Source organism: Pundamilia nyererei, unplaced genomic scaffold (genome assembly GCF_000239375.1).
Source record: "Pundamilia nyererei isolate P.nyererei 1_Seehausen unplaced genomic scaffold, PunNye1.0 scaffold00002, whole genome shotgun sequence".
NCBI classification, from domain to species: Eukaryota; Metazoa; Chordata; class Actinopteri; order Cichliformes; family Cichlidae; genus Pundamilia; species Pundamilia nyererei.
Genome location: NW_005187403.1, coordinates 3,791,173 through 3,817,472, shown reverse-complemented (window position 1 = coordinate 3,817,472; position 26,300 = coordinate 3,791,173). Strand labels below are relative to the sequence as shown.

Below are 26,300 nucleotides of genomic sequence, written 5' to 3'. Positions count from 1 at the left end.
CACACACACACACACACACACACACACACACACACACACACACACACACACACACACACACACACACAGTACATCGAGACACACGTCAGATACAAAGGTACATTATTTCCAGCACATGAGGGATGACAAATGATACCTCAGTGGAAAATGATTGGCTGTGAGTCACACAGCCTACGAAAGACAAGGAACGTGAAATCTAGAGAAAAGCTAAAAAGCACATGGAGAAGTCCAGCTGTTTAAATTCTAAACGCCAGCATGTGAGCATGCATTTAGCGTATGTGCTTTGCAAGTGTAGGTGCATGCAAAGTGTATTGAATGTGTTTAGAAATAATGAGGGTACGCGCTATCACCATGGTAACTTTGCCAGTGCTTCAAAACGAGTTGCTGTGCCTGCAGCCACATCACATCCTGTTGTCATTTTCTGGAAATTACCTGTTTTGCTAGCTGTCACTAATGGGTATAAATACATATTTACACATTTCAAGTTATTTATCTAGCTGTCAAATGTGGATTTTAAAGAAGAGTTTGATGAAATAATGAGGATGTGGAACACAAACTGCATGAATGTTTATAAAGGTTTGACTTAGCATAATCAGCCTTTCTCTCATATTTCTTACACATAAAAATCAAGAGTGGGAAAGTGTACAGCAGCAGACAGCGCGATAAGCCACAGTCAGACAGGACAGGGCGTGGTAACAGACCTGGTTGAGGCTATGTGTCAGACTCTACAGGAGACCGTGTGTATATCGAGACACAAGTCGAGACAGTGTGTGTTCCGACAGATACGGGTTCTCTGCTCGCTGGACCTACCTTATGGAAACTTCGCTTCAAGGCATGGCATAAAATAAATTTACAAACACACACATACACACAAAAGAATTATTAGCTGTTTCTAGCTAAACAAGAAGTTGCTATAGATGCACTTCCTGCACCACCTCGAGAATCATCGCTAAAAAAAGGAAGCTGGTATCAGAATAAACAAACACGATCACCACTAAAGTAGTGGGATTTTAAGCTGCTGTTCTCCGCTACTGGTAGAGGCTGAACAGTTGAGAGGAAGGAAATATGTTGTATCCCTATACTTTATGACGGAGAATCCACAACAGGGAAGTCTGTCAGTGTGTGTGAGGGCCGGGGGTCCCTCAAAGAACCGTAACTGTGTTTGTGGATATCTGGGCTGCAAATCCAAACCCCTAATTAAGGGATTTGTTTGCCAGAGGTGGAGAGAGAACACTTAGAGGTTTGCTCCAGCTGTGCTTAAAACCACAAAACTCCAGCTCGACAAACAGCAGCTCTTTTGCATTAAGGGCACTGCATGACCGACAAAAGCATCTAGTTGAAGTGAACTTTCAAAATACATCTCTGTTAAATATTTAGCCAACTTAGCTGGAAAATACTGATTTGGACAGGTCAAAATATACATGACTCTTTCTCTGCTTTTCCTACCACCATGCCACCACCTATCTGTTCACCCCAAACCTCCTCATGGAGCAACATTTTTCACTATGACTAAAATGCAAACTAAGCTGTGGTTGTGACATTTCATCTGGGTACCTTTAAACTGTGCATGTATTTTGCAGCAAATGTAATAACGCAAGTGTCTAAGTGGCTATACTCTATATCTTAATAAGAACACTAAGCTCTGCTTTTTTGTACTTTTTGGAAGAAAAGTACCTGTTATAGAAAGACGCTGACAAGCTCATCTTTCAGGTTTTCCTGAAAGATGAGTAAGTAAAAAAGCAAGCCAAGTTCACCCAAATGATCCAAAGGAGAAGGACTAGGAGAGGACTAAAGCACAATTAAATGATATGTAATGTGAGAGATGTATTTAAATAAAAGGGCAATATCAGTGGTTTTAATGGGTTTGTCCAGTTAACTACGGTTCATACACTGTTCATGAACATTGCTTGCATATGTACCTATAATGTAAGATTAAGACTATTTTGTGAAGAATCTGGCATACTATGACACAGTTTATGTCCCCACTTTACAAACAGGCTGAACTCAAATAAAGTGAAAATCAAATGATCATTTCATTTGCTGATATCATGTGCAATTTACGAATGTTGTGTGATAATAAACATAACTCTGATATGAGTATAGCAACTCCTGCTTCAACAATAGATTCTTGAGCTGCTGTGCCGGGTCTTTCCAGCTGAGTTCAGTGCTCTCTTAAGATGACTGTAGTTCTCTGGCTGCATGTCCAGAGTGTAGAAAGGCTCTTTATTCCAGCCTATATTTGCATAATAATCAGGTCTGAACTGTGTCAACTGTGAGCCTCAGCTCTGCTCCGACAGCTGATGAAGCAGCAGGAACATGCGCTGCTGACCCATGATGCCTTGCGGGCGTGGGAGCTGTGTGGGTCTGAGATTTTGAGGGCTCTTTTAATTGGTCATGACAACAGGAAATGACATCAGCTACGGGCCCAGGAGACTGTGGGCTGCAAGTTCTGAGAATCGGATGATTGCTCCTTGTGATGATTTATTGAACAGGACATATAATCTCTAAAACAGCACGCTACTTATTTAGTTTTTCACAGTCAAAAAGTAAAAACAAACCTACATGTATAAACCGAAAGACACATAAGAGAACCAAACCTTTTTATACTAAACAAAGATGTTTGGTGGCTGTTCTACATAGATAATACAGACTTGTTGCTGCTATCAGCTTTGTTTAGCAGCAGATCACTGTGCTGCTGGGACAATGCCAGCTTCTTCGCACAGTTCCTGGCATCAAGAACGTCATCAGTCAGTCTTTGCTGTCTTTTAGGCTCATTGGAACGAGGACTCAGGATCGGGGCATAAAAGGGGGAATACGTGGAAAAGAAAATCGTGACAAAAAGGTTGCTAGGTGGGAGGGTGAGAAGCCCAGGCAGTCGTGTTAAGCATGAAGGGTACAGGGCAAGCTCATTGGATATGAGGTGACACAACACATACCTTTTCCACGTCAGCCTTAGTCACGTTAATGTCAGCATCCATCTTCTCAAAGTACTGCTGTGCTCTTTCTGCCTCTTTACACTCCCTCTCAAACCGTTTTTTACTCTGAAATAAGAGGGTTTAATGATTTAATGAGATCACACACATTACATCGGTCAATTCCTGCCACGAGCTATAGCAGAATGCTATATTACTTGACTTTTAAATAAGCACAGTAATGGACGTCATAATGTGTACGTGTACGTCAAATACATTTAAGGCCTGGCGTTGTGTGCAGCAGAGGTCAGTTTATGTCAACTGACACAGGAACAGGGTTTGTTAAAAGTCTGCAGTCTGCAGATTAAACAAATGTTCATAGTGGTCATTTGTGTACAGAAAAACAAGCATTCATCCAACCCTCTTTCGACCCCTCTAACTGAACAATCAGTGTTTGTTGGGCTAGTGTGCACTCTGAACTATGCCTATCTGCCTCACATACAATGGTATCCATTGAGTGCACAGAGAAGTTTGAGAAGGACAAGGCATCTCTCTCACACGCTTTCTCTCCCCCGTCAAAGGGGCCAGCCAGAGATAAGAAGTAGTGTTCTGTGCAATTTCTCTTCGAGCTTCTTTACTACAAATACAAACAGAAATCCTGGACCTGCACTTTTTCAGCACGGGAAACAATGTACTTAAAATCTTGCCAGCAGCTGATATTTACATTATACTTCAGTGTTTCAGTCTTCAGTACTAGGTGCACCTCAGGCAGTGTGTGTATCAATCAATTCATCTGATGTCATTATTATTATTTACAGTGTGTGACTTCTGTCCCCCTCACTGCATGTAAAAGAAAATGTACACTGAGATTTTAGGACATAACAGGAGGTTTTTCTGTACAAGGACCTCTGCTGATTTACATTTTTCCCACTAACACCTCATGTCTGGCAGTTTTTGATAATGATGTGCTTTATATATTTTACTTTATTACTGCTGACTGGTAGCAACTCTTCACCTGGGAAATAACTCGAATGATCTAAAATGCCTGGAGCAAATCCTTCATAAAGAAACCGATATTTGTTTGTTCAAAGAAGTATTGCTTTTGTTTGTTTGTTTTTTTCACCTTGTATTACACTCATTTCTAGGTTGGGTTAGGCTGCCACGAAAATCTGAAGTGCCTCTGGCTCCCAAGCCAAGAGAAACTGACAAGCGATCCAGAAAAAATGGTTTATTTTAGTCATTTATAATTTCGTAATGTTATAGTTGCAAATGATGCAAGCTCAGTATGTATTTGTTGCAACTAGTGCACAACTGTGGAACTGCACGTAAATAGGTTCACTTACCGCTTCCAGCTGTTTCCACGAGCTTTCAATGTGCTGCTGTGCCTTACGCCCATCATGGAAGTGCTGCAAGAGAAAACAGAAAAAGTACAGAATTGTTAATTTCTCTCATATTATTTATGAGCTCAAGGGATTTAAAATCAGATGAACATGTCTTTGATATAGTAGGGTTTACAAATTAGATGAGGTAATCATTAACCACTATGAATAGTTCCTACACTGTGACAGTGAAGTATTAGTGTCAACTGTGCAAATTCAAATAGACACTGTATTGTACATACTCTAAAAATTACAACCATAGAACCCACGAGCTTAGCGCTCAGAGATATATTCAAGCTTGAGCAGGAGGCTAAAAGTCTGTTTGATGAAAGATTAACCACAGGCTCACCACAGGGGTACCAACACAGCTCCAGAGAAAGTGTGTAACAGTGACAAAAACAGGTTAACAGTAAAATCATTAAAACCAGTCAAAGATACTGTACACTGAGTTGTCTTCACAAAGCACCATGCTCATAGCAGAGCTGTGCACCAAAGGTTTCTGTTTTTAAAAAGCAGTCCTCTCTGCTCTCTGTTGAGGGTCATGCAAATACAGAATGCATATTATTTGATAAAACTTACTAAATCCTACTTTTTTCTTACCAGAAATAGTTAAAAATATATATCCATAAGACCGAGAAGTTATAAACAGCTTATTAGAAAGCGTGTTGAAAGAAACTACTAAAAGCATGAATCTACTGTTGGATGAGGGAAATTCTGTTGGTCAAACACTGCAATACTGTGACCTACAAACAATATTAATGATTAGTCTGATGATCCCACTTTTCTCTGTGTGACAGCTCTGATGTCTGACTAAGCAGTAATCATGTTGGTATTCCCCTAACTGTTTTAGAGCCATTACCAGGTAAAGTCTGTACTTTCCCAAAAAAACCTGTATTAATAAACATGACAGTAACAGCCAGAGCAAAGTGGGCAGAATAAGAAACAGATAAAGGCTAACTGATGAAGTTCTATAATAGCAGCTGAAGCAACTTAAAATAGAAATTCACAGAGAACAAGGCATGAATTAAATGATAGAAACTATTTAGAGGCAAACACACAATGAAGGATTTTGGCAATGTCAACTGTAGCATATTGGAGAGGACTAGGTGGCAGCTGCTAGTCTAAACTTGTACAGCAAATACGCTGTGCTTTTTGTACATGGCCTCGCTTAGCCTACTAACGTGCACTTGGCCCGACGACAGAGCACATCCCTCTACAGCTCTCTGTGTGGATCACAGCCAAATCCCCTGGAACTGCAAACACACGGGTACAATCTAAACTTTTTCTTTTTTAATGGATTGCGATTAGCTATAAAGCATGCAAATACTTCTTTAACTGCTGACAGAAAGATTAATCTGCACAGGACTTCAAAAAGAATCAAATGAAAATGGCACAGGGACTTGACTATTAATGCGGTATCCCATAGTAACGCAGACTGCGGAAGCTGGGACCAGTAGCTGAGTTGAATATCGATGCTGCTATTCAATAACGGACCCAGGCTATTATAAAGAACAGAAAGCTGCTGTTTGTACGCTGCTGGTATTTCAGTGCTTGGGAAGCACAAGGAAGTTGGTATTCTGATTAAATAAGCAAGAGATGTGAAATTACAAATGATGCAGGAGGCTTAAAAGTTCATGTTACTTGAATGACATGAGAGTAGTAAGTGAGAATGCAACCTGGTGTACCTCAGGCATTCACACTTCCCATTTCCCAAAGTTTCGAGGGAAGCTGAGTAAAATAAGGAAGTGTTCCAGTGTTTCAGAGGAAGTATTTGAGCGTTACAAAAAAAAAAAAACAGGACACTGTGGAACTGCTAAAGTCAGCTCCCAACAATGCAACATTTAACTAGCCAAAAAAAAAAAAAATCTGCTAACCAGGACCTGCAGGTGACTGTTTAATAACACCAACTTTTCAATGATGTACTCTGAAAGTAATTCTTGGTAATTGATAAGTGAATGTGAAGCCTCTCCACACAACACAAGCTCACAGACCATATGACATCACTGTTACTATGGAGAATTCGTTCAACCAAATATTTACCTCTATAACCACATTTATAAAAAAGAAATCTGCACATCATCTGGTTTAAAAAAAAAACAACATAAATATCTATGGAGATAAACAAACTGCGATAAACAGCTCCATCAGGTTTACAAGATCTGCTGGAGGATGAAGATTTACTGACTACAGGGACAAATGAGGCAGTTTTACTTTCAAACACAATAAAAAGAGCCATCAGCCACCTGGGACGGCACATATACAGCGATCAGAGCAGATGCTCTGCTGTACTGGTTTCTCAGTGTTTAAATTAACAGACCCTGGTGATACAAATATCCCTCGTAGCCCATTCAGAACTCAATGAGCATGTCATCTTTTTTCCATTCATGCTAATCAATAAGAGCTTGTGACTGCAGTGACATTTGAGAGCAGTTCAGTGACCTCAAGCCATTTCCATTACCAGAACAAGTGAGAGAAAAAGGCCTAAAAAATGCTTGACCCAGAATTCATCCTTTTGCTGCATTCATATTTAACCTCCTAGGACCTGGAGTCCACATATGTGAACATCACATTATTGGTTGTCTAGGCCAAAATACTAAATTTTGCTCTACAAGGGGCTGATATTCACTTACGAGGACATTATACTGCCACTGTTCTATAAAATTTTAAAATGAACGTCCTCATATGTGGATCTCATTTCTCTCAGAAACAAAAATCTGGTAAAAAATAAAATAGAATCTGGTAATTCTTGGTTTTTACATTCATCAGGTCCCAATCAGCCCAAATAGCAAAGAGAAATTAAAAATGCATGGCATGAAAGAGTTCGGGACTTAGGAGGTTAAAGTTTAATAAAAGTGGGATTAGATAATAATAATATGAGATCAAAGATCAAAGTTGAATATTCACTTAATAATGGAAAGTAGGCATGCTTTTTCATGACTGTGACACATCCTTCATAAATAAAGGAATTCCTCATGCTGCGACACAGACTCTCTAATACCATCCAGGTACCATAGCACATGACAAAGATACGAGGCATCTAAGGACAGAGATTTGGGTTTTCACAACCATGATCCTTACATGCCTCTTTTTACTGGCATCCTTTTCCAGGCTGGGCTGAGTGTGATGTGCACTCACAAGCTGCCTTATCCACTGTAAAAATCTGTATTCTCTGACACGTAAAAGAGAAAACCTCTTTACTGCTTAGCATGTGCATCTTTAAGCTCACTTGAGTCAAGATGTGCACGTGCACATCTGTGCATATGCAGCAGTTAACTGATATATTACTCATTCATTGACTTGACTTGGGTCATAGGAATGTGAACCTGCAGCCTCATACAGCTGTCAGCATGCATATAATCATTAGGTACTGGAAATAGCCACAGGTTGTGTGGAGTTCTAGAGACGACAGAGATGATTAAACCCTATGAAAGCTCCACTGGGACGTTTCTCCTCATGTCGAATCCATTAGGCAACAGTTCAAACCTAGTGGTACTGCAGCGTTTGTTTATACTGAAGTCATTCTGGATTGATATATGCATGCAGAGACTACTGGAAGATCCAACGATCAATTCTCCCTCTCACCTTCCTATTTGCTTTTCCACTCAACACAAGAAGGCATTTGAGGACAGCCCAGAGTGATGCAATGTGTTTAACCATGATTTCTCTTTCTTGCCTGCCTCAACGAGAACAACAAGGATGATATTTTCTGGCACAAAAGCACCTAATATCTATTGCTTTTCCACTAAATGCAATGCCTTTTTTTCTGGTCTTTGCAGCTAAATGAGCTAGTGTCTTTCTTTTTTTTAATTTTCTACCTGGCTGAATATGTCACATACTTACATAAAAAAGGGAACCTATGATGAGTTATAGGAAGTCTTGCACAGTCTAAGGGTCTTCGGCAGTCTTCATTAGAGAGGCCAGTTAAGCCTTGTGGTCAGAGACCCGGTAAGGACAGCAGTATGCTGACTGAACACCTTATTATGATTCCTCAGCACAAACAGTCCAGTGAGACTTAAAGAGCCTTCATCCCATATTAACCCTGCCCCCTCTTCAACATTTCATATTACACTTTAAGACATTAAGCAATGCAAAAACAAGAAAGTATGTTGTCACAACTGTGAAATATTTAAAATATTTCTTACTGTGCTTACAACAGCTTTAGTCCAGCATATAAAATGTGATTCTACCTTTGTAAAAACACCTAGATTTGCTATGTTAAACCTTTTAGGAGAACACTGCTGGCCACCTCATATGCCACCCCGAGCTGAGTTTAGCAAGCGATTCACTCAAGAAGACAGCAAAGGGGAAGTGTAGAAAGTTACAAAACAAGTCCATATGAGAACTTAATGAGGATTTTTTTTTTCATTTCCGGGTTTGTAATGTGGCTTTTACCTGCGCAATAAGCTTCCTATAAACCCTGGAGGGGCCAGCTTCAGCCTCTAATCCCACTGTCTGGGTCTGCCTACACGGCTTTGTCTAACACAAACAAAATGCTGCAGAGGGGACACTGAGTAGTGCTTAGAAATAAGGGGGGAAAAGTGGATGATAGGAAGCTGGGGGCTTTACAAACAACACCCAATATATCACTTTCTCTGGTAGTGCTATGTTTTTCTATAGCTGGAAATTTGCTTTTGTCAGCAGGCTTTTCAACACTTAAAATAAGCCAAAGTCACACCCCAGTACTCAGGAGTTGTATGAATGTGCTTTTGAATCTCAATGCAAAATCATTTAAATGACTGAAAGCTTAACAGGTTAAATTTACTCCACAAGGACACTGTGGAGTAAACATGAGAAACCCAATGAATTTAGATGAAATGATCCTCTGTACAGAACAAGCTATCTGATCTGGACAGGGGATATAGCATAGCCATAAAACAAGTTTTATGGCTATGCTATGAAGGGGAACCCCCAGTACTAGCTAACTGAAGATATACTGCTTTAGGCTTCTTTAGTCAAGACACATGACTAAAGAAAAGAATGGGTAAAAAGGATGAGAAAGGATCAAAAAGGGACAAACAGATATATTTAAGAATTAAATAGAGTAGAAAAAGAGGAACTGTGCAGAGAAATGAGAAGGAACAGTGGGGTCAAAGTGACATTCTGCAGCCTGCGAGCAGCAGGAGTCTCTCTAATCAACCTTTACAACAAGAGACAAATCTGAAGTCTGTATGTGATCTTTGCTGTATGAAGCAGGCTAAACCAAAGTAAAAAATGAATTGGGGGTGTGTGATTTCTCTTTACAAATATGGGAAATTCCCGTTTTTTTCTGTAGCATCTCCATCTAAAACTTAGCTTAAAATTCATTATGATCACTAATGATGTGGTCCATAGACTAAATGTAGGAGCCTTGATGTCTGTGCCTGTGCGAATGAAAACGCAATCTAAAAAAAGCCTTTGAGCAGCACTCTGGTTTTGGGTTTCCACTCCAGTTCCCCCAGCAGGACTTCCAAGACAAAAGAGCTCATGAAAGATTTTCAGAACACTTTCCCAGGTGGCTAGGTCTCATCCTCTCTCTCGCTTTCTGCTCTTCCACCACTCTTTGATTTCTATGCATCACACAATGCAAGTGCACCACTCTTTCTAATCACTTTATAATGGTAATGATAAAAGTGATTTAAATGTTTAAGAATAGCATGTGGTGTACCGATATTTAGTTGGTTTAAAAGAAGGAATAAGTGTGTAATGACAGAGAGACGAAGACTGTGTTCCATAAAAAGGACTCACTCAGTCACGTTTTGCTCTTCTGGTGAGCCTTTGGGTGTATCTATATTTACTCTGGCATGACCTCGGTTCATGGAGAACAGAACATGCAAAGGGGAAGCACTGTTAAAAAGCCCATTGTGTCTGTTTTCCTTAAACATATCCTATTGTCTGAAGTCAAAGTTTGTTTTTTATGGCATAGGAACAGAGGAATAGAAGAAACAGAAATCAAATACCGAGAAAAAGAAAATAACCAAAGATCCCATATCAAAAGCTCTCACCGATTTTCTCTCAGTCTTGAGTTCTTGTAGGTAGCGCGCAAGTTCGGTGATGATAAGAGATGTCAGGTTCTCAGAAATAACTTCGTGTTGACCTGCGTAATCATTTAACTCGTTCAGTGTTGTTAGGAAGGCTCGACAGAAGGTGTACCTAGTGGGCCACAGGAAATGAAGTCAGAGGAAAGACATGGCTACCAAAAACATGGCTCATTTTTGAAAGAAAACGACCTCTGTGAGAACAAGTAAAAGGAATAGTTTATGTTTTTAAATACAGAGATAATGAGAGGATACCACTCTCATATCTGCCAATTATATACAAGACTACAGCAAAAACATAACAAATCCCCATTTAAATGATGCTTTATGACTTTATATATTTCTATTAAATGTTTCCAGTGATTTCTACTCATTAAAAAATTGCTGGCTCTTCTCTCCACCTCAAAATTTCACAGCATTCCTTTTACCTCGTATGCAGCATCATTTAACTTACTTGCTCTCTTCTTCTTCTTTGGAGTTCTTCTTGGGCTGATATTTCTTTGATAGATTCCTGTAAAGAAAAAGATTCCAGTCAGATATTCCTTACTGGAACTCTTACAAAGAGCCCTATCTTCAGACCAGTAGTGCACCCCTGCCATTATATTTCCCTGACACTGCGCTTATGGACCTGCCAAAGGATCATTCAAGTACACCATTCAATCCAGCAGAGTGCTTTCTGCTCCTGCTGCTATGGTCTCTCTCTTCATGTCATAAATCATTGCCCTTAAGGAGCATGCATGCAGAGCCAGTCACCAGAATAAAGCTGTTCTAAAGCAGCCATTACCCTTGTTTTGACTCTGGCTGTATGTTAGCAGTACGTGACTAGAGCAGGGCCGAGAGGGGGAGGGAAAATGAGACATATAGTGAACAGGGATGTGTAAAGATGAAATAAAACATGGTTGTAACTATAGATGCATGGTTAGTTTTGTGTGTGGAACACAAATAACAACCTTTAATGTCATTACAGCAGCATTTATCACTGTCTTTCATGCAGCCCAGCAACGTGATGCATTGCAGGCTACAGTACATCATGTCACTCGTTTCATAAAGACACTGTGCCAGACTCATTATCAGCCAACTGGGACTCTGTCACCAAATCATAATAACATACTCAATGTTCTGAAAGATTTGAGCACACTTTGTGCTTGCACTTTAGGATCCTTTGTCTAATTTAGAGGAACTGTTGTCGAATTAAAAATGAATATCCAAGCTGTGGACTAACAAAAAAAAGACATATCAAAAGGAAAAAGCCACAAATTTGTTAACTGATACAGAAAAAAGACATGAAAAAGAGAAAGTGAAATTTTCCAGTCTAATGTCATGAACCTTGTGGCATTATTGTCCAAATTATTACACCATGTCAATGTAAACTGATGCAAAGAGCTGATTACAGTCATTGGTGACTGTGTTTGATCTGGTATTTCAGCAGTTTGCTCAGTGATGGGACCTAAATGCCTCAGCTTGCACAAGAGCTTGCTTAATTCATGCCGAAATAAATAATAAATGTATTAAGAAAGATATAATGTGGGTCTGCATGAACTCCATCCAGCTCTCTCATACCCACATCCCCCACACGACTTTCCAGTGGTGTTTGCACTGTTGCTAGGCAGATCTATGTGCCTATCTCTCTCTCCTTTTCACCCAACCTCTAATTATAGCCCTAGCTCCCACTCACTCATTCATTCACTCACAGCCAGAAGCCACGTGTCAGACTGTATGTGTCCCACTCAACTCAGCAACATATTTAGCAAATGTGTTGAAACTAGGGTAACAACTAGCTTTAAATGAGGATGGTTAAATGGGGTTTGGGGCAACTTAAGAGGATATGTCTCCATATTTTTCTGTACAGTTACTGAGGCAAAATCTCTGAAGCAGTTGATAACATTTTCTCCCTCTACCAGTGTGTTTTCAGCAAGATTTTATTCCCACTTTGATTTGGATTACTCCAGACTGGACTCTAGGGGAGAGGAGGGTGGGGCATTAATGCACTGCCCCTGCAATGACTACACTGAAGCATTGTGCATGTTTACACCAATTCAGGGAAAGAGGATTATTCATGGATTAGTGCAGTGTGGTTGGTATGGTGATGAAATGGTGTAAAGTAGATTTATAGCAATACATGGCATTCAGTTCTTTAGAAAAGCAAAGTGTTTCATATGTTTCACGAAGCATTTGTTGCAACTGTATTAAAACTGTGGCCTCACTTATTGATGATTCCTCCCCCATAATTGGCCCATTTCTGCAGGCTTATTGATCTGACAAACATTTTCTCTCTTAATCCTTTGGCCTAGAGGAATATAAAATGTGAGTCTTTGTTCACCCAGATATAACATCTGGGTGAACAAAGAATTATTTGAATTAGTTTTTTTTTTAATTAAAAAACTGATTCATATGCAACCCAGCAAGTTAAACCATAACTATAAACTTGCACAAGGTTAAGCAATGTCTTTAAATACACCTGTGCATTTCCTGTTGTGACTTATCAAGTTGTCTACTGTGATGAAAGACGTTACCTCTGAGCATGAAAAATCTGCCCAGCAACACAGCTGAGAGAAAGGAGGACTAGATCAAAGGATTAGTTCCATTAGTTTATTAGATTTAAGAGCTCTGCATTTTTTTTAGCATGAGTGTGCCCAATAGATTATACCTGATGTCACAAATCAAGTTGATTACAGAGGGTACTTAGTCCTGAGGTATGGCCAAGTAGCACCACAACAAAGAACCAGTGTGTTGAAAACAATAGAAAACTCAATGAGTCGCAAAACCTCTGTCTTAATGTCCTAACTATCTCATTTTAGCTTTTCTGTCAAGCATGTCGATATGCACATATATCTGTGTGTATATGTGTATGCTAGATAACAGTAAGCCCTGAAAACATTCGGACCATCTGGAGAGCCTCCAGTTCAATAAACCTACTATAGCTAGATGAGCGGAACACACAGTGACAGATGCTAGTAACTAACAGAATTATTGGATATCTATATTTGTTTACATACAAGCCCACCTTAGGTCCACCTTATTTTACTAATGCGGTGCTTTAATTTAACTAATTTTATTTAACTGAGGCAATGTATTTTACATGCCATTAAAATGATCCAGACAATAAAAGAGGACCTTAAATACTTAAAGTTCAACATTATTACTTAGCAGATTTGCAGAAAGAAAAGAACAGAACAAAATTAATAGTTAGGAAAACTATATGCACCAATTAAAAAAACACCTCTGTTTGCATGTGTCCGTATTTAGGTCTGAAAAGTTAGTGAATACAGAGATATGTAGGTAATGCATGCATATAAACACAGACAGATAGTCCTATTATCTCAAGCTGACTTAATTATCAAGAAACAGGCATGGCAAGGTCTGCATACAGGATCACAGGGCGTGTTACAGAGGCCTTCATTGTGAATACTGGAATGGTAGTGGCTAGATTCTGTGAAACTGGGGGTTGGGGGTCAATACTTAAAGCATTAGCCATATTGCCTGGCCTCTTTAAATAGGAGGATTGTGGATTTGGGGGGTATCTCCCACTGTGCATGGATGCAAGAGGTCTTGTGAAGCGCATCCTGTCAATGCAGGACCGAATACACTCCCACTACTTCCCCTGAAAAAAATAAGTGACTGCAGCAAAACACAGTGGAGGGGGCGGGACCAACACTTGTGATTGGAGGGGGGGAAAAATCTGGGTCAGACCTGGGGTTGATAATGCTGATACCTAGTAATCTCTATGGAAACACAAGCTTCACCCCCTTCCCCCACAACCTGACTTCCTCTTGCCTGAAACTGAAGCTAGCAACACAATCAGACAGCACGCAGGAGAGAGTGCAAAGCAGCAGACAGACTCTTCACAGACAAAAAGGATGGAGGGGAATAGACAACCTCTTCCGCTTGCATGTTTGGTTCTGCAGTTACATAAGGTAATTCTGCTTCCTTGCAGGCAAACAACAACACTGCTGTGAAAATAAGAGAATTTCTTGATAACTTGTATTCCAATGCACGGTTTCCCACATGGGATTGTTCATTTAGTCTCCTCTTCCTATGGGAGGCCAGAGGTCAAGGTCAGCTTCAAAATGTGGTGTTTAAGATTCAGTCTCAAGGGCACTTCGGTAGGTCAAATCCTGCTGTAGTGTCTGTTTCTGTGTGTGTCTTTTTTATCTATGTCATCAAGAGGAAAACATTCACCATTATTACAACTGCTTCTGCAACCCACGATATGATTCTGAGTAAACTTAAATACTCACCTAATCTGTTTTGCATAGTTGGTTTCAATTTCTGATCTCTCCTTGACAAATTTGGTGTACTTTTCCACAAACTCGATCCCCCACTGTGTATGTTTTTCCAAGTTGTCAAACTGATCCTGCAGAAAAGAAGAAGATGGTGATTACATCATTCAAGAAGGAAAATAAAGCACTCTGTAATGCCATTTACATTGTAATAAGAAAGTTAAGCATTACAAACGATTCAATCAGTTCAATGACGGCACTGCAAGGGACCTACTGTCGATCTTTTGCTCACTTACTCTGGCCCACTTGCATTTTCACCAAAGACCTTTGCAGTTGAGCACTGCTCATACTAATCATTAAGTGTATTAAAATGTAACTTCTGTTTGTAGACTACTGCTCATCTGGCTTCCCACAGGCCACGCATTGGTTTGTTCTCAGTAATTGATCTCAAACAACCTAAATTGTGATTTAAACTCTTCAAAGGACGTGTTTCCTGGAATAAGCCTGCAACTGTCCTCCTGACACCGAGTCATTTTCCAGCAAGTTTCCCCTTGCTACTCTTAATTAAATTTCAAATTGTGGTCTGTCACAGAGAAAAAGTAGAGCTCACAGTAAAAACAAGCAGCAGCAGCAGCAGCAGCAATCCTCACTACTGATAACCAAACACAGCTGTTCAGACTGAACTCATTCTTCATGATTCGTTCATGACTTGTGAGGAAAAAATGAGCCTTTAGTTGGCTGAGGTCACGTCTTGAAATTCATCACTTCAAAAAAGAAAAGCCTTCATCTGGAATATCGATTTACATACGTGCAAAGTTTCACTAACAATCGTATGCTTAATTCCAAGAGAATTACAAAATAATTCCAAAGGTGAACAACAAAAAAGACACGGACAACCTTAGTGCGGCTCCAACAATCTCCCATCCTCTCTTCTAACATGTCGGTAGTCTTCCTGAGTGCAGATAATTGCTCTTAAGCACAGTGCAAAAAGTTCTTTCTAATTCTCAACGCAAACCATGCAGGGCACTTTAGAACATCCTCCACAAAGTGCGCTTTCTTACCCTAGACACAGGAAGTGGTTGTGGTGATGAAAAGTTTAAGAGGTTTAGTGTAGCCTATGAGAAGGTGTGTTAAACTGGCTTATTTGTTAGAAGTGCAAAATATTCAAACACTTCAGGAAAATATATTTCTAGCTTTACTGAAGCCACAAAATGTTGTCTAGAGGGTGATCAAAATTTCTTGCACACCTTTGAACAAGCCTTCACACAATTAACTGCTACTCAAGCAAAAACAATGGAGTGAGAAGGGTGGGGGTGAGGGGTAGCGGTGCACTCTGCATTGTTAGTCAGTTTCAATGAGCAATCACTCCTCATCAGCGAGCCACTCAGCAGAAGATGAAATCAACAGATTTACACATTTTTACTGAAATTAAACTCTGCCTCATCAATCCTAAAGTCTAAACTTTCAGACACCCATCCACTGCTTGTTGTTATCGCCCAAGCACATGCTCACTCTGAGACGCCATGTTCCAATTAAAGCAATTAACAATATTTACTTCATGATGAAAATTATTACAGACATCCAGCATTCAGGGCACAAAACAGAAAACAATAAGCACACATAGCTGCACCCACATCATGCACACAAAACCATCCTCTCCTCCTCTGCACACATAACTCAGATTACCCTTTTTTGTAGGGGCACCATCTTATCCACTGTGTCTCGTCGTGGAATCATTCAAAAATATACAAATCCAGAAAATGTCCATCCGATGTCCTCCAAATTAGAGAACCAAAAAGCTGTGGTTAATTTGGAGAGGGCATCCACAAGACCATGCTCTAGATATCCACAGTTAAAGGGGTAACGTCATGGGGAACAATGAACCCCCACTTCTACACAATAACAACAGAAACTGGCCAGTTCAAGCAAGTAATTCCTGAATATCCAGAAACAGCAAGAATGTGAAAGACCAGGGGAGGAACTCGCGCAGCAGTGGCTCACTCAAGTGCACGCTCTGAATCTGAAGCTATGGCTGCCCACAGCATTCAGGCTTAATGCTCCATCAGCCGTAAGGTGGAATAAGTGGGATGAGAGAGGACAGTGAGAGAGAGCGGAAAAAAAGAGGGAGGGGTCATGAAAAGAATGGAAATGGCAGAAGAGGCGGGATTATATGCGAGGGGATTAAAATTACAAGAGGGACTAGCCCACATTGCTGGGGTCTTGTAAACATTGTCACCTTGTTCACTTTACCCTTTATCTAATTTAAAAAAATTAAAAAATAAATAAAAAAATGGATCCATGATAATGATGAGTCATTCTGAGATCACGAATCACGAGACACTTCCTGAAGTAAAATGGAAAAGCCATCAACCAAGCCATTTGCAGGCTACAAGAGAAAAAGTGTATTAATAAATTATGAATTAGAAGAGAGTGCGATCAAAGAAAGAAATGCATTATGTGAAAGTAAGACACAAGCATATACTCATACTTTATCATTAGGTCACACCACATTTTCAATCCTGTATTGTAATGCCATGATCTCAACAACAGGAGCATCTCAAGCTGGTTTTATTGATAAACTGGAGTTACTGACTTCCCAAACGTATCAGGTGGGGCAGACTTGACCTTTCTGCTGGGAGGTTTTGACCCCACATATTTCAAAGTAAGTACCTCTACTTGACAGGCATCAAATAAAAGGTCAGGTATTTTGAAGGCTCTATTTATATGAATGTAGACTCAGGCATAACTTTTATTTCAATGGTTAGAGGAACATAAAACGTGCATATATAGAACTGCTCAATTAAAAACTTTAAAACTTCCACTATGCATGTGCACAGATTCACAAGATGATGGCTCAAACCACAATGTCAACGTGATGAGCAGAGATGCTAATCCCATGAGACCATTGAAGACGCTGATTCAATTTAAAGAACTAGTAAGCCACAAAAAAGTTTTTTAAGCATACGCTTATGCTACATTATGAATGTGTTTATTATTAAGGGAGAAAGACATCCAAACCTATATAGCCCTGTGTGAAAAAGTGTGACATTAGACCTTTTGTTTACATTTGTGTTATCTTATTTAATTTGTTTGATGATCTAAAACATTTAATTGTGACAAACACGTAGAAAAATATTTAGTATACACATCCAGAAATGCATATACTATTATATATTGTACATATATTTATTAGTTTCAGATGTAGCCATTCTTGTATTTTGCTTGTTTACATTATTGTATTTTGCACAACTCTGTTGCTTGTGAAGCTCGCACACAAGAATTTCACTCACATGTGCTGTACCAATGTACCTGCACATGTGATGTGACAATAAAAGTGATTTGATTTGATTTGACATACAAAAAAATTTGCAAACCAGTATGGAGCAAAGACGTTTTCACAACACTGTTTATTACAATAACAAGAAATAGGCCTGTCACTGCACAGCTGAAGCTGAACCTCCACATGACTGACTTATGTATCTTGGTCAGTCATGTGATTATCTGATTTAGGAATCACAAAATAGATGTGACCCAACAGATTCAAATTGCTCACCGTCTCTGATTAAATGTCATGCTACTTGCCAAAAGACCGACACCAGTCAACTAAGCCAATATTAGCCAATATATAATACATACATTTGCTCTGCAGAATTGTGAAAACGTAACTAGTTTTTGACACGGAACACACTAAATGAATGACTGCCAAAATTCAATCAAGTGTAATTAGTCGTAGCCCTAAAAAACACGAGAAAAATTCAAGTAGAAATACGGAATATGATAACAAAAGTGGTTTGAATACAAACAAAACCTCTAACAGACATTAAATTTGAAACAATCCATTCCATTAATCCTCCTACTGCCCCTTGTACTAATACCTTATGACAACCATCCTTTCATCTGCTGCCTCGGACACCTGACTTTATTGCTATCAAAGCCAATATGCTGGAATCCCTTCAGGAGATGACCCAGGTCCGCTGCACTTATTTTTTCAGGATACCGTCCCAGTCAGTGAGCCACATGTACTAGTGTGGTTGTATGTAAAAGAAAATAAATATAACTGTGTGACTAAATGTTTTTTATTATTCAGGAAATGGAAAACAGATTCAAACTGAGAACAAAGGGAACATTAGCAGTTACTAAATTTACGTAGGTGGTCCATGGGCTGTAAGAAAACTAATGCATATCTGTATAAGGGTCAGCCTCATAAACTCTAGTTATTCTTGAGCGTTTTAGGAAGATTGCAGTGCAGGTATCAGACTGCCACTTAATCTGAACTAATACATACTATTGAACAACAACTTTTGCAATCCCACAAATAATAAAGGCCCAGGCCATTGCCTCGCTCCCCATTTAAAGACAGGCTTTCTCAACACATCAACTCATCTGAGGCAAAGATGAGCCAGTTTCACTGGAATGGTTACAAATTCCTGTTGGATTAAATTCACAGAAATATTTCACTTTGTAAACAATATATGATATTATGTGGTTGGAACTTCTCCCTCTATGCAAAATCTAATGGAAAAAAGGGCACAAGTTATATATGAACAGTGACTAGTATTAAAAAAAAAAAATAATTCAAACACCAACATTCAGGCCCTTAAAATATCACTCCAACCTCTCTGATCATAGCAGAGCTTTTGAAAACCACAATTAAATCAAACCTCACGAAGACCTCAGGCTAAATTTCACAATTGCTATGAATTTAGTGGTATTCAAAGTCAAAACTAATCTTTTGACCCAATCTGGGTCTCAGTAGCTTTAAAATAAAAATTTCCAGGTCATTTCATTGCTTCCATGATGTATACCTTACACTTCTTCCTTCAACTGAAAGAAGGGGCTTCTTTTCTTATCGTAACATTAGCAATAAGAGCTATTTGAAGGGATTTGGAGTAATCCATTCAGGGTTTTTTGTTATCTTTGATGTTACACGTTTTTGGATGCAACAGTGGCCTAATCTATGAAGATTTTATTATCTATCCTATGGGAAACAATAAAATAGTCTTATCCTAATAATCAGTTCCTAACCACTGAATGATTTTGAATAACAAATGCACCTTTTAAGCAGTATATATTTCTTTAACTGTCAAAAGAAATGTAGTAAAGTCATATACAAATAGTATTGAAGCAGAAAAATTATTTTCTGGCCTACTGTCTGTTCTCCTTTCTTCAGCAGCAGACAGTAGAGTATCAGCACGCTTACATTCAGATATTTAGTAAGCTTAGAATCAACAATTAAAATAATTAGCCTAAAATAAAAATTATGTTTAAAGAACAAGGCATCAGATCAATCATCTTTAGCACCCTGCTCCCCAGGTTTTGTTAACCTCTTAAGCCCCAACGCCCCCTGATACGGGGGCAAAAGGCAGGAGATCAGTTAGGCTTGGGGCTTAAGAGGTTAAAGATTGAGATTTTTGCTTTTGATTACTACCAAAGCTGCTAAGCTAAATGTGAGTATTTAGGACAGCCCTAGACTTTTCACTTCATGAAGGAATGCAGGGAGCACCAAAAGGGAACCGTTTAGCATAGTTATCTCTCCTTTTGTACAGCCAGGATAATGAGATCATGGAAAAAGCACCTGAAACAGGCCCTGTGTTACATCAGCAAACTTCTGGGCACACTTCTTATATTATTGGACTCATACCAACCCTGAAGAGGTCAGTTTGCTGCTCTGCTGATCACAGTAAAAATCAATATGCCATTAAAGCACAAGAATAAAGAAAAAGGGGCGAGGGGGGGCTATTTCACTTGTCAACTCAGAGGAAAGAACATGAAAAGGAATTACAGACTAATAACTTTAAAAAATGAAAGTATGAAATATGTTTGGCTTTTTTTGTTAGTAAAGAGTTTGTATAATGTGCTTCCTTTATTTCTCTCTGCAACGTAGTCAATTGTACAGTAAATGAAAAATAAATTAAAAATAACAATAAGTCCCCACTGGGAAATGTTTTACTGAAATTATTTTGATGCATCGCTTTTTATTTTTTTTATTTAGGAATTGCAAAATTCCAATTAAGCCTTTAATCGGATTTCAACTTTAAACATAAGGAGTCTAACCACGCACTGAAAGGCTTTGAATGAAAAGAAAGAACAGAAAGTGATGAGGTCACACGAGCACAGAGGGTAACCCGGAGAGGTCGAGGAGACAGATGCTCACCTAGAGAGGGAGCAGTGCAAAAGTCCATGGATGCTTTTGCCTTTATTTTGAAGGGTCAATGCGTTGACTGAAGAGCAAGAACAGCAGGCCTGTGCTGTCAAAGGAGGAGCTCTTTCTTTTCTACTTGTCTAGACTTTTGCTGGTGGAAGTGAATCATGCAAGGTATATAATGATGGGGATTCCTACACAGACCACTGACTGTCTGAGTTGCAGAGGTTTTTGTTTTGTTTCACACCAAACTAGTGTTATGGGTATCAGAACAGCTTTAAACTCTAATCACAGGAAATATGAGCAAGCTATTTTGAGTCTCATTAGCTGACAAACCCCGTCCCGAATGAGAACGTGAGGAAGAATCTGCTTTCACTGAGAACTGGTCATTAAATTGTGAGGGTCACACCAAAGAAAGAAAGAAAAAAAACAAATAGCCCAATTGTTCTACCAAATGTAGCCTCAACTTTAAAAAAAACAAAGTTGCACAAAATGTCCTGGTCTGGTTTATTAAGTGATTATTCAGAACGTTACATACAGCTTTTTACTGACCAGACAAAAGCACCACCCTCAGAGATGGAGTGAAAACTGATTGACCCTGAGTGGGTCAATGCAGCGTTTTCTTGTGCCTCCTCACGACAGTGGGCGTTCAGCTGCAAGAACAAATATTTGGTGGAGATGCCAAACCCTCTCTCTGACACACATCAGGCTTTGTCCAATAAAGTGGGGTGGAACAATGCCTCCATAGCTCGGTATGACCCCCTAGTCCAGGAGGAGAAACTGGTCACGATTGATTTAAACTAAAGAGCTACATCTTTAAATCCAAGGTGTTTTCATAACTGTGGTAAACAAATCCCCCCAAACCAAATGGCTTAATTAGTAAAATTACTGAAAGTTTACTTTTAGTCAGCTGAAAACTACCTGACACCAGGTCACAGATGTGTTGCTTCATTTTGTTAAAATAAGCAGTCGAGTGTAAATTTTGCATTTGTTTGCATATTACAGCTCAAAACAAAATTATTTTCATCTGCAGCACGAGCTGTAGGTACTCGTCACTTGTCTCCAACTATGAACAAAATCATTATCAAACACCATCTAAAAGCCGGTCTGTGTTAGGATGTTACACTAACTTTAATGTTAAATGTTTAAGGCTTTGAGTGTGAAATTATGATGATTACTTCAAAGTAGGTTTGGTCTAATAATAGTTTTGTAAATGGTACACGTATTCAATCACAGCTCCACCAGCTGCAGCGTGGAGTATTTAAATAGCACAAATAAATAGCACAAAATTCAGTGAGTTACAAAAGTCAATAAGTAGCCTACCTGCAAACTTACGGGCAATGGCAACTTTAAAGAAAGAAAGTACACTCAGAGGCATCATAACTTGGGTTAAAAGGACTTATTATGGTGTACGCACTAAATTTTCCTATGTCCTCATAATGAATTAAAGCAAAAAAAGACTAGCAGGTAGAACACTCTTCAAATACAGTGCCCCCCTGCCTCAGCCTTACCAACAACAACAAAACTGATGATGATATGAAAACAATTTTTATTATCACTTTTTAGGATCAGCTATCAACTGTCTCATGTTAGGTAATATGAAAATAACTGTGAAAGTACAAGGCACACGTGTCCAGGGCAAATGCACATGTGCAGCAACCATACACGCAAAACTTCCTGTAAAATATGAACAGCTGTTTGAGGCGGTGGATGACCTTACGTAAAACAACTCTTGTTTGCATGCACTGCAGGTATTTATAGAAATAACTCCTCTGATGGTCTGAAAATTTAAGGATGGAAGTTGATTCATGCACATGTGCATAATGCACTCTTGCTTTAAGCTATAGTTGTTTTTTTTTACTGTGCTATCTTGTTATTTACTTCTGTCTTGTAACACTGGTAAGAAGTATGAGCTCTCATAGGTTTGCTCCTTTAATAAGAAGAGCTTCTTGTGGCATTTATGTAACAGGACATTTCTGCATGTCAGTTGTTAGTCATAGCCAACTCAAGAAGGAAAGTTTGGACATCAAATGGAAAGTTCTGCTGCAGCTCGGCGTCTCTTCTTTCGCTCAGACAGTATATCAGAACCCTTTATGACTGTTACCCATACCTTTGACTAATCCTGCTGTTTGTCTGAACTAAACGAATCACTGTGCAAATATGACTGAAGTCAGAAATACTTGACTTACAGCACTGGTCGTTTTCATCTGCAGTAGCACCTGTAGATACTCGTCACTAGGGCTCAGCGGTGGCTCTTCTTTCTGTTCCTCTTTTTGTGTAATCACAGAAAGAGCACTGTCCAGAAAAACAAAAAACTCACTTCTTCTCCGCAACATGGTCACTGTTTTCATGAAGCAACAGGATAGGAAAATAAGTCGCAAATTATTTTCCAGGATAGGAAAATAAGTCGCAAATTAATCCGTCTCACTGGGATAAAAGAGAAAAGAAAAACCTGTCCTGGAATAATAATTGAGTGCTGATAGTTTGAAGATCCAGAATACAGTGGTGCAAAGACTCCTGATAATACCTAATACGCAAACATTTTCATTTCACAGGGGCCAGTGTAAACTCCGAGAATGCACCAAGAATAAGAAGCATAATGAGAAGGAACTAGCACAGAACTTGATTAAACCATGAAGTCATTAATCTGATTACTACACCCCCTTCTACCTTTACTACCCAATAGGCTGCTTTGTGGCTAATCCTGCAAACACACATTAGCCATTGTTCCTGCTGAGCTGTTTTTCTTCTTTTTGGAGGATAAAGCTCTTTAATTCTTTATATAACACAGTCTGTGGAATGAAGGAAACTTTGAACTTTGGAAAATGCCCAATTTGAATGAACTGTAATGAATTTATATTTTAGTCTGTCAGTTGATAATCATCTCTCATTTCTTCAAGCTGAATGTTATCTACATTTAACTGTGATGGATTCCCTGTTCATAAGCTTCATAAGATTATATAAATGGATCACTAAAGCAAGAGGTGTACTGACTGTCCATTACATATAGGCTGATCTATACTTTACCTAAATCTGGCACTCTAATTTGTGAACAACTTGCAATTGAATCAACCTATAACAGCATTTTCTGATATTAGCTTATTGCAGATATATGCTATTATAGCACATAGGAAAGATCCTCTGTGAACTTACCTGAACTACTGTTTTAAAGATTTCAGCCATAATTACTATTGCTACTTTTTGTTTTGTTTTATTTTTTAACAGCTAAATTATGAGAGGATTGCTAAGTGCTAATGGCAGTGCTAAGTTATCACCAGTTTGACCAGCTCAAGGCATCCATAGCTAAGGGTGTATTACACAAACACAATCCCTCTCGTCATTGCTAAAATTCATCCCCTATAAATAAATAAGCTATGAAAAGACTTCTTGCAGTGTCTGTCGGTCTAGTGTCAGATAATGTAAAATAATGAGCTTAAAAAAGCTCCAACATGCACCAAAACAGTCTCAGCACCCACCTTGCATTAAAAGCAACCATGTCTCAAACATCAATAACTTTTAAGTGTGAAGACACTTTAAATGAGAGTGGTAACTGCACAGCTGCAGATTGCTCATCTTTGGAACCAGCCTCACTTGGCCATTTAAGGAAATGCACCTTTGGCACTTGGACATTGGCTTCATTTTTACAAGCCCAGAGGTTGCTGCTTGGTAAATAAATACAGACACATGCCAAAGCAGTGAGTTAATAGTGACTTCAGGTTCTAAATGACACCCCTGCTCAGCTGTCCCTAATAGTATAGATGCCGGGTTTCAAGGCAGTCATGCTACATGTTGCCATGACATGCCCGATTTAAATACTTTCCACTGAATAACATACTAACAACATGTTCCTTTGCAGTGGCTCAAACTATACTGTCTGAGATTACTGCACATCTTTGTCAACAAGTCTTAAAATCAAATTATGGCTGCCATGGGACTTATGTAATTTAAAAAAAAATAACACAAACAAACTGCACTACCTTATAATTAAGTCTGCTGGCAAACCTTGTGGTTGTAAATGAGAGACTAGATTAAACATGTTTGCATCTTATGTATTTTACACTTTGACCCAACTGTCTTGCTAGAGACTTTCTTCAGAAGTGACACGGAACATTTATTGCAAATGCTTCCAACTCACTCTAGCTTAGCTTCAGATAACAAGGGTCAAACCACTTTCTTTAAGGTGAAGGTGCACATCAGCAAGAAGTCATTTATACTTGAGTGGCATAACACAATTTAAAAGTGAAGTCATACAACTACTGCTAGCGCAGTCAGGGAGCAGTGTTGCTAATACAACAGAGAGCGCTGTTTTTCACTAGTGTACTTGTTTTGTTTTTTTTGTTTTTCACTAGTGTATTTGTTAAACCAACACAGCTGAACAAAAGCCAGTAATCTGCTAACAGGCCACACAAACTGTGGGACCATAACTGGATTTTATAAATCCATTCATTTCTCTCTCTTTTACGCTCATGTTAATATATGTGTACTACTTCTCCACAAGGTAAAGGCCTTAGGGAACATGGAGTACTTTCACTTATCTAAATGAGCTGAGATATGTGCTACAGTTTCCCAGGCAATCTCTAAATTATGTGGCAGTCGTTTCGCTCCACCCTAACATGCCTCATCTCAGGATATGAGTAAAGATGCCTCTTTTTAGGGGCTGCCTGACAAGACAGGCAGATTACTCATCATAGAGGCACTTACACACACAAAAAAAACGTTGACAAAGTTCTATGCAGTGTTTTCTATTTTAATGTACAGTATATGGAGGGCAACACCTATTCAGGGAGAAATGTGAGGGACATAGCTGTTACTGAATGGGAATCAGGGTTAAAGATTTAAATGGCATTTACTGTTAAAGCTATTTTACACTACAATCAGTGCTCTCTGTCCTCTCTGCCTGGCATCATTAACTATTAATTATTAATGTAAGTGCACACAATTTACCTTCTACCTTATTCAAAATACCAGTCTAGCTGAGACAAAATAGGTTTAATGCAGAATCCTGCAAAAGCAGAATCCATTACAACACTGTAGTTTTCCAAGGAAGCCTCAAAAAAGCTCACACAGTCACTTATTAACCATAAAATATGAAGTCAGTTCTTATTCTTCTTCTAACTGTAAAGGAAGGAATATCACAGATATAATCAAAACTGAAGGGACTGAGGCTGAAGAACCAATGCCTGTTTAAGAAGTTGGTGCATCCCCCCCAAAAAACTACAACGCATAAATGCTGTATTGACATGGTCAAAGCAAACAAACTGTATTTTAAAGCTGTTTCCAAACGAGTGAACATGAAAAGAGTGTAAGAGACAAGAGCTACTGAGCAATATTAAAGAAAGGCATGAGTGGGCTAGAGTAATTGGTAGAAATGGAGTCCCGCAGTTAAAAAAGTGGGAGACAAACGTGTAGTAACTGGATGTCTGCATGGTCCAGTTTTTATTACCACTAAATCATTTGACATGAATAAAGTCCTGAAGTAACTGATAATATGGTCTGACCACATCTTGAATAAAAATGAACAGATTTCCAGAAGGCAAAGTATCAGGAAGTGCATTCACAACAACCACTAAACTCGTGTTTTCAGCACGTTCACACACACACACACACACACACACACACACACACACACACAC

At 39.0% G+C, this 26,300-nt stretch overlaps 1 protein-coding gene across 6 annotated transcripts in view; it reads right to left on the bottom strand.

The window, feature by feature from the left end:
- fnbp1b (formin binding protein 1b) overlaps positions 1-26,300 on the bottom strand; it is a 50,611-nt gene that overhangs the window by 17,632 nt on the left and 6,679 nt on the right. For 2 of the 6 annotated variants that reach the window (XM_005720196.2, XM_005720199.2), the window contains exons 1-6: positions 22,857-23,226; positions 14,544-14,659; positions 10,760-10,816; positions 10,273-10,420; positions 4,256-4,318; positions 2,937-3,041 (exon numbers count right to left, since the gene is read on the bottom strand). In XM_005720196.2, the coding sequence (XP_005720253.1) occupies positions 2,937-3,041; positions 4,256-4,318; positions 10,273-10,420; positions 10,760-10,816; positions 14,544-14,659; positions 22,857-23,018 (651 nt within the window). In that variant the 5' untranslated portion in view covers positions 23,019-23,226. Of the gene's footprint in view, positions 1-810; positions 826-2,936; positions 3,042-4,255; positions 4,319-10,272; positions 10,421-10,759; positions 10,817-14,543; positions 14,660-15,422; positions 15,533-22,856; positions 23,230-26,300 lie in introns of those variants that run through there. The other 4 variants (XM_013909567.1, XM_013909569.1, XM_013909564.1 and 1 more) reach the window with 4 other exon arrangements.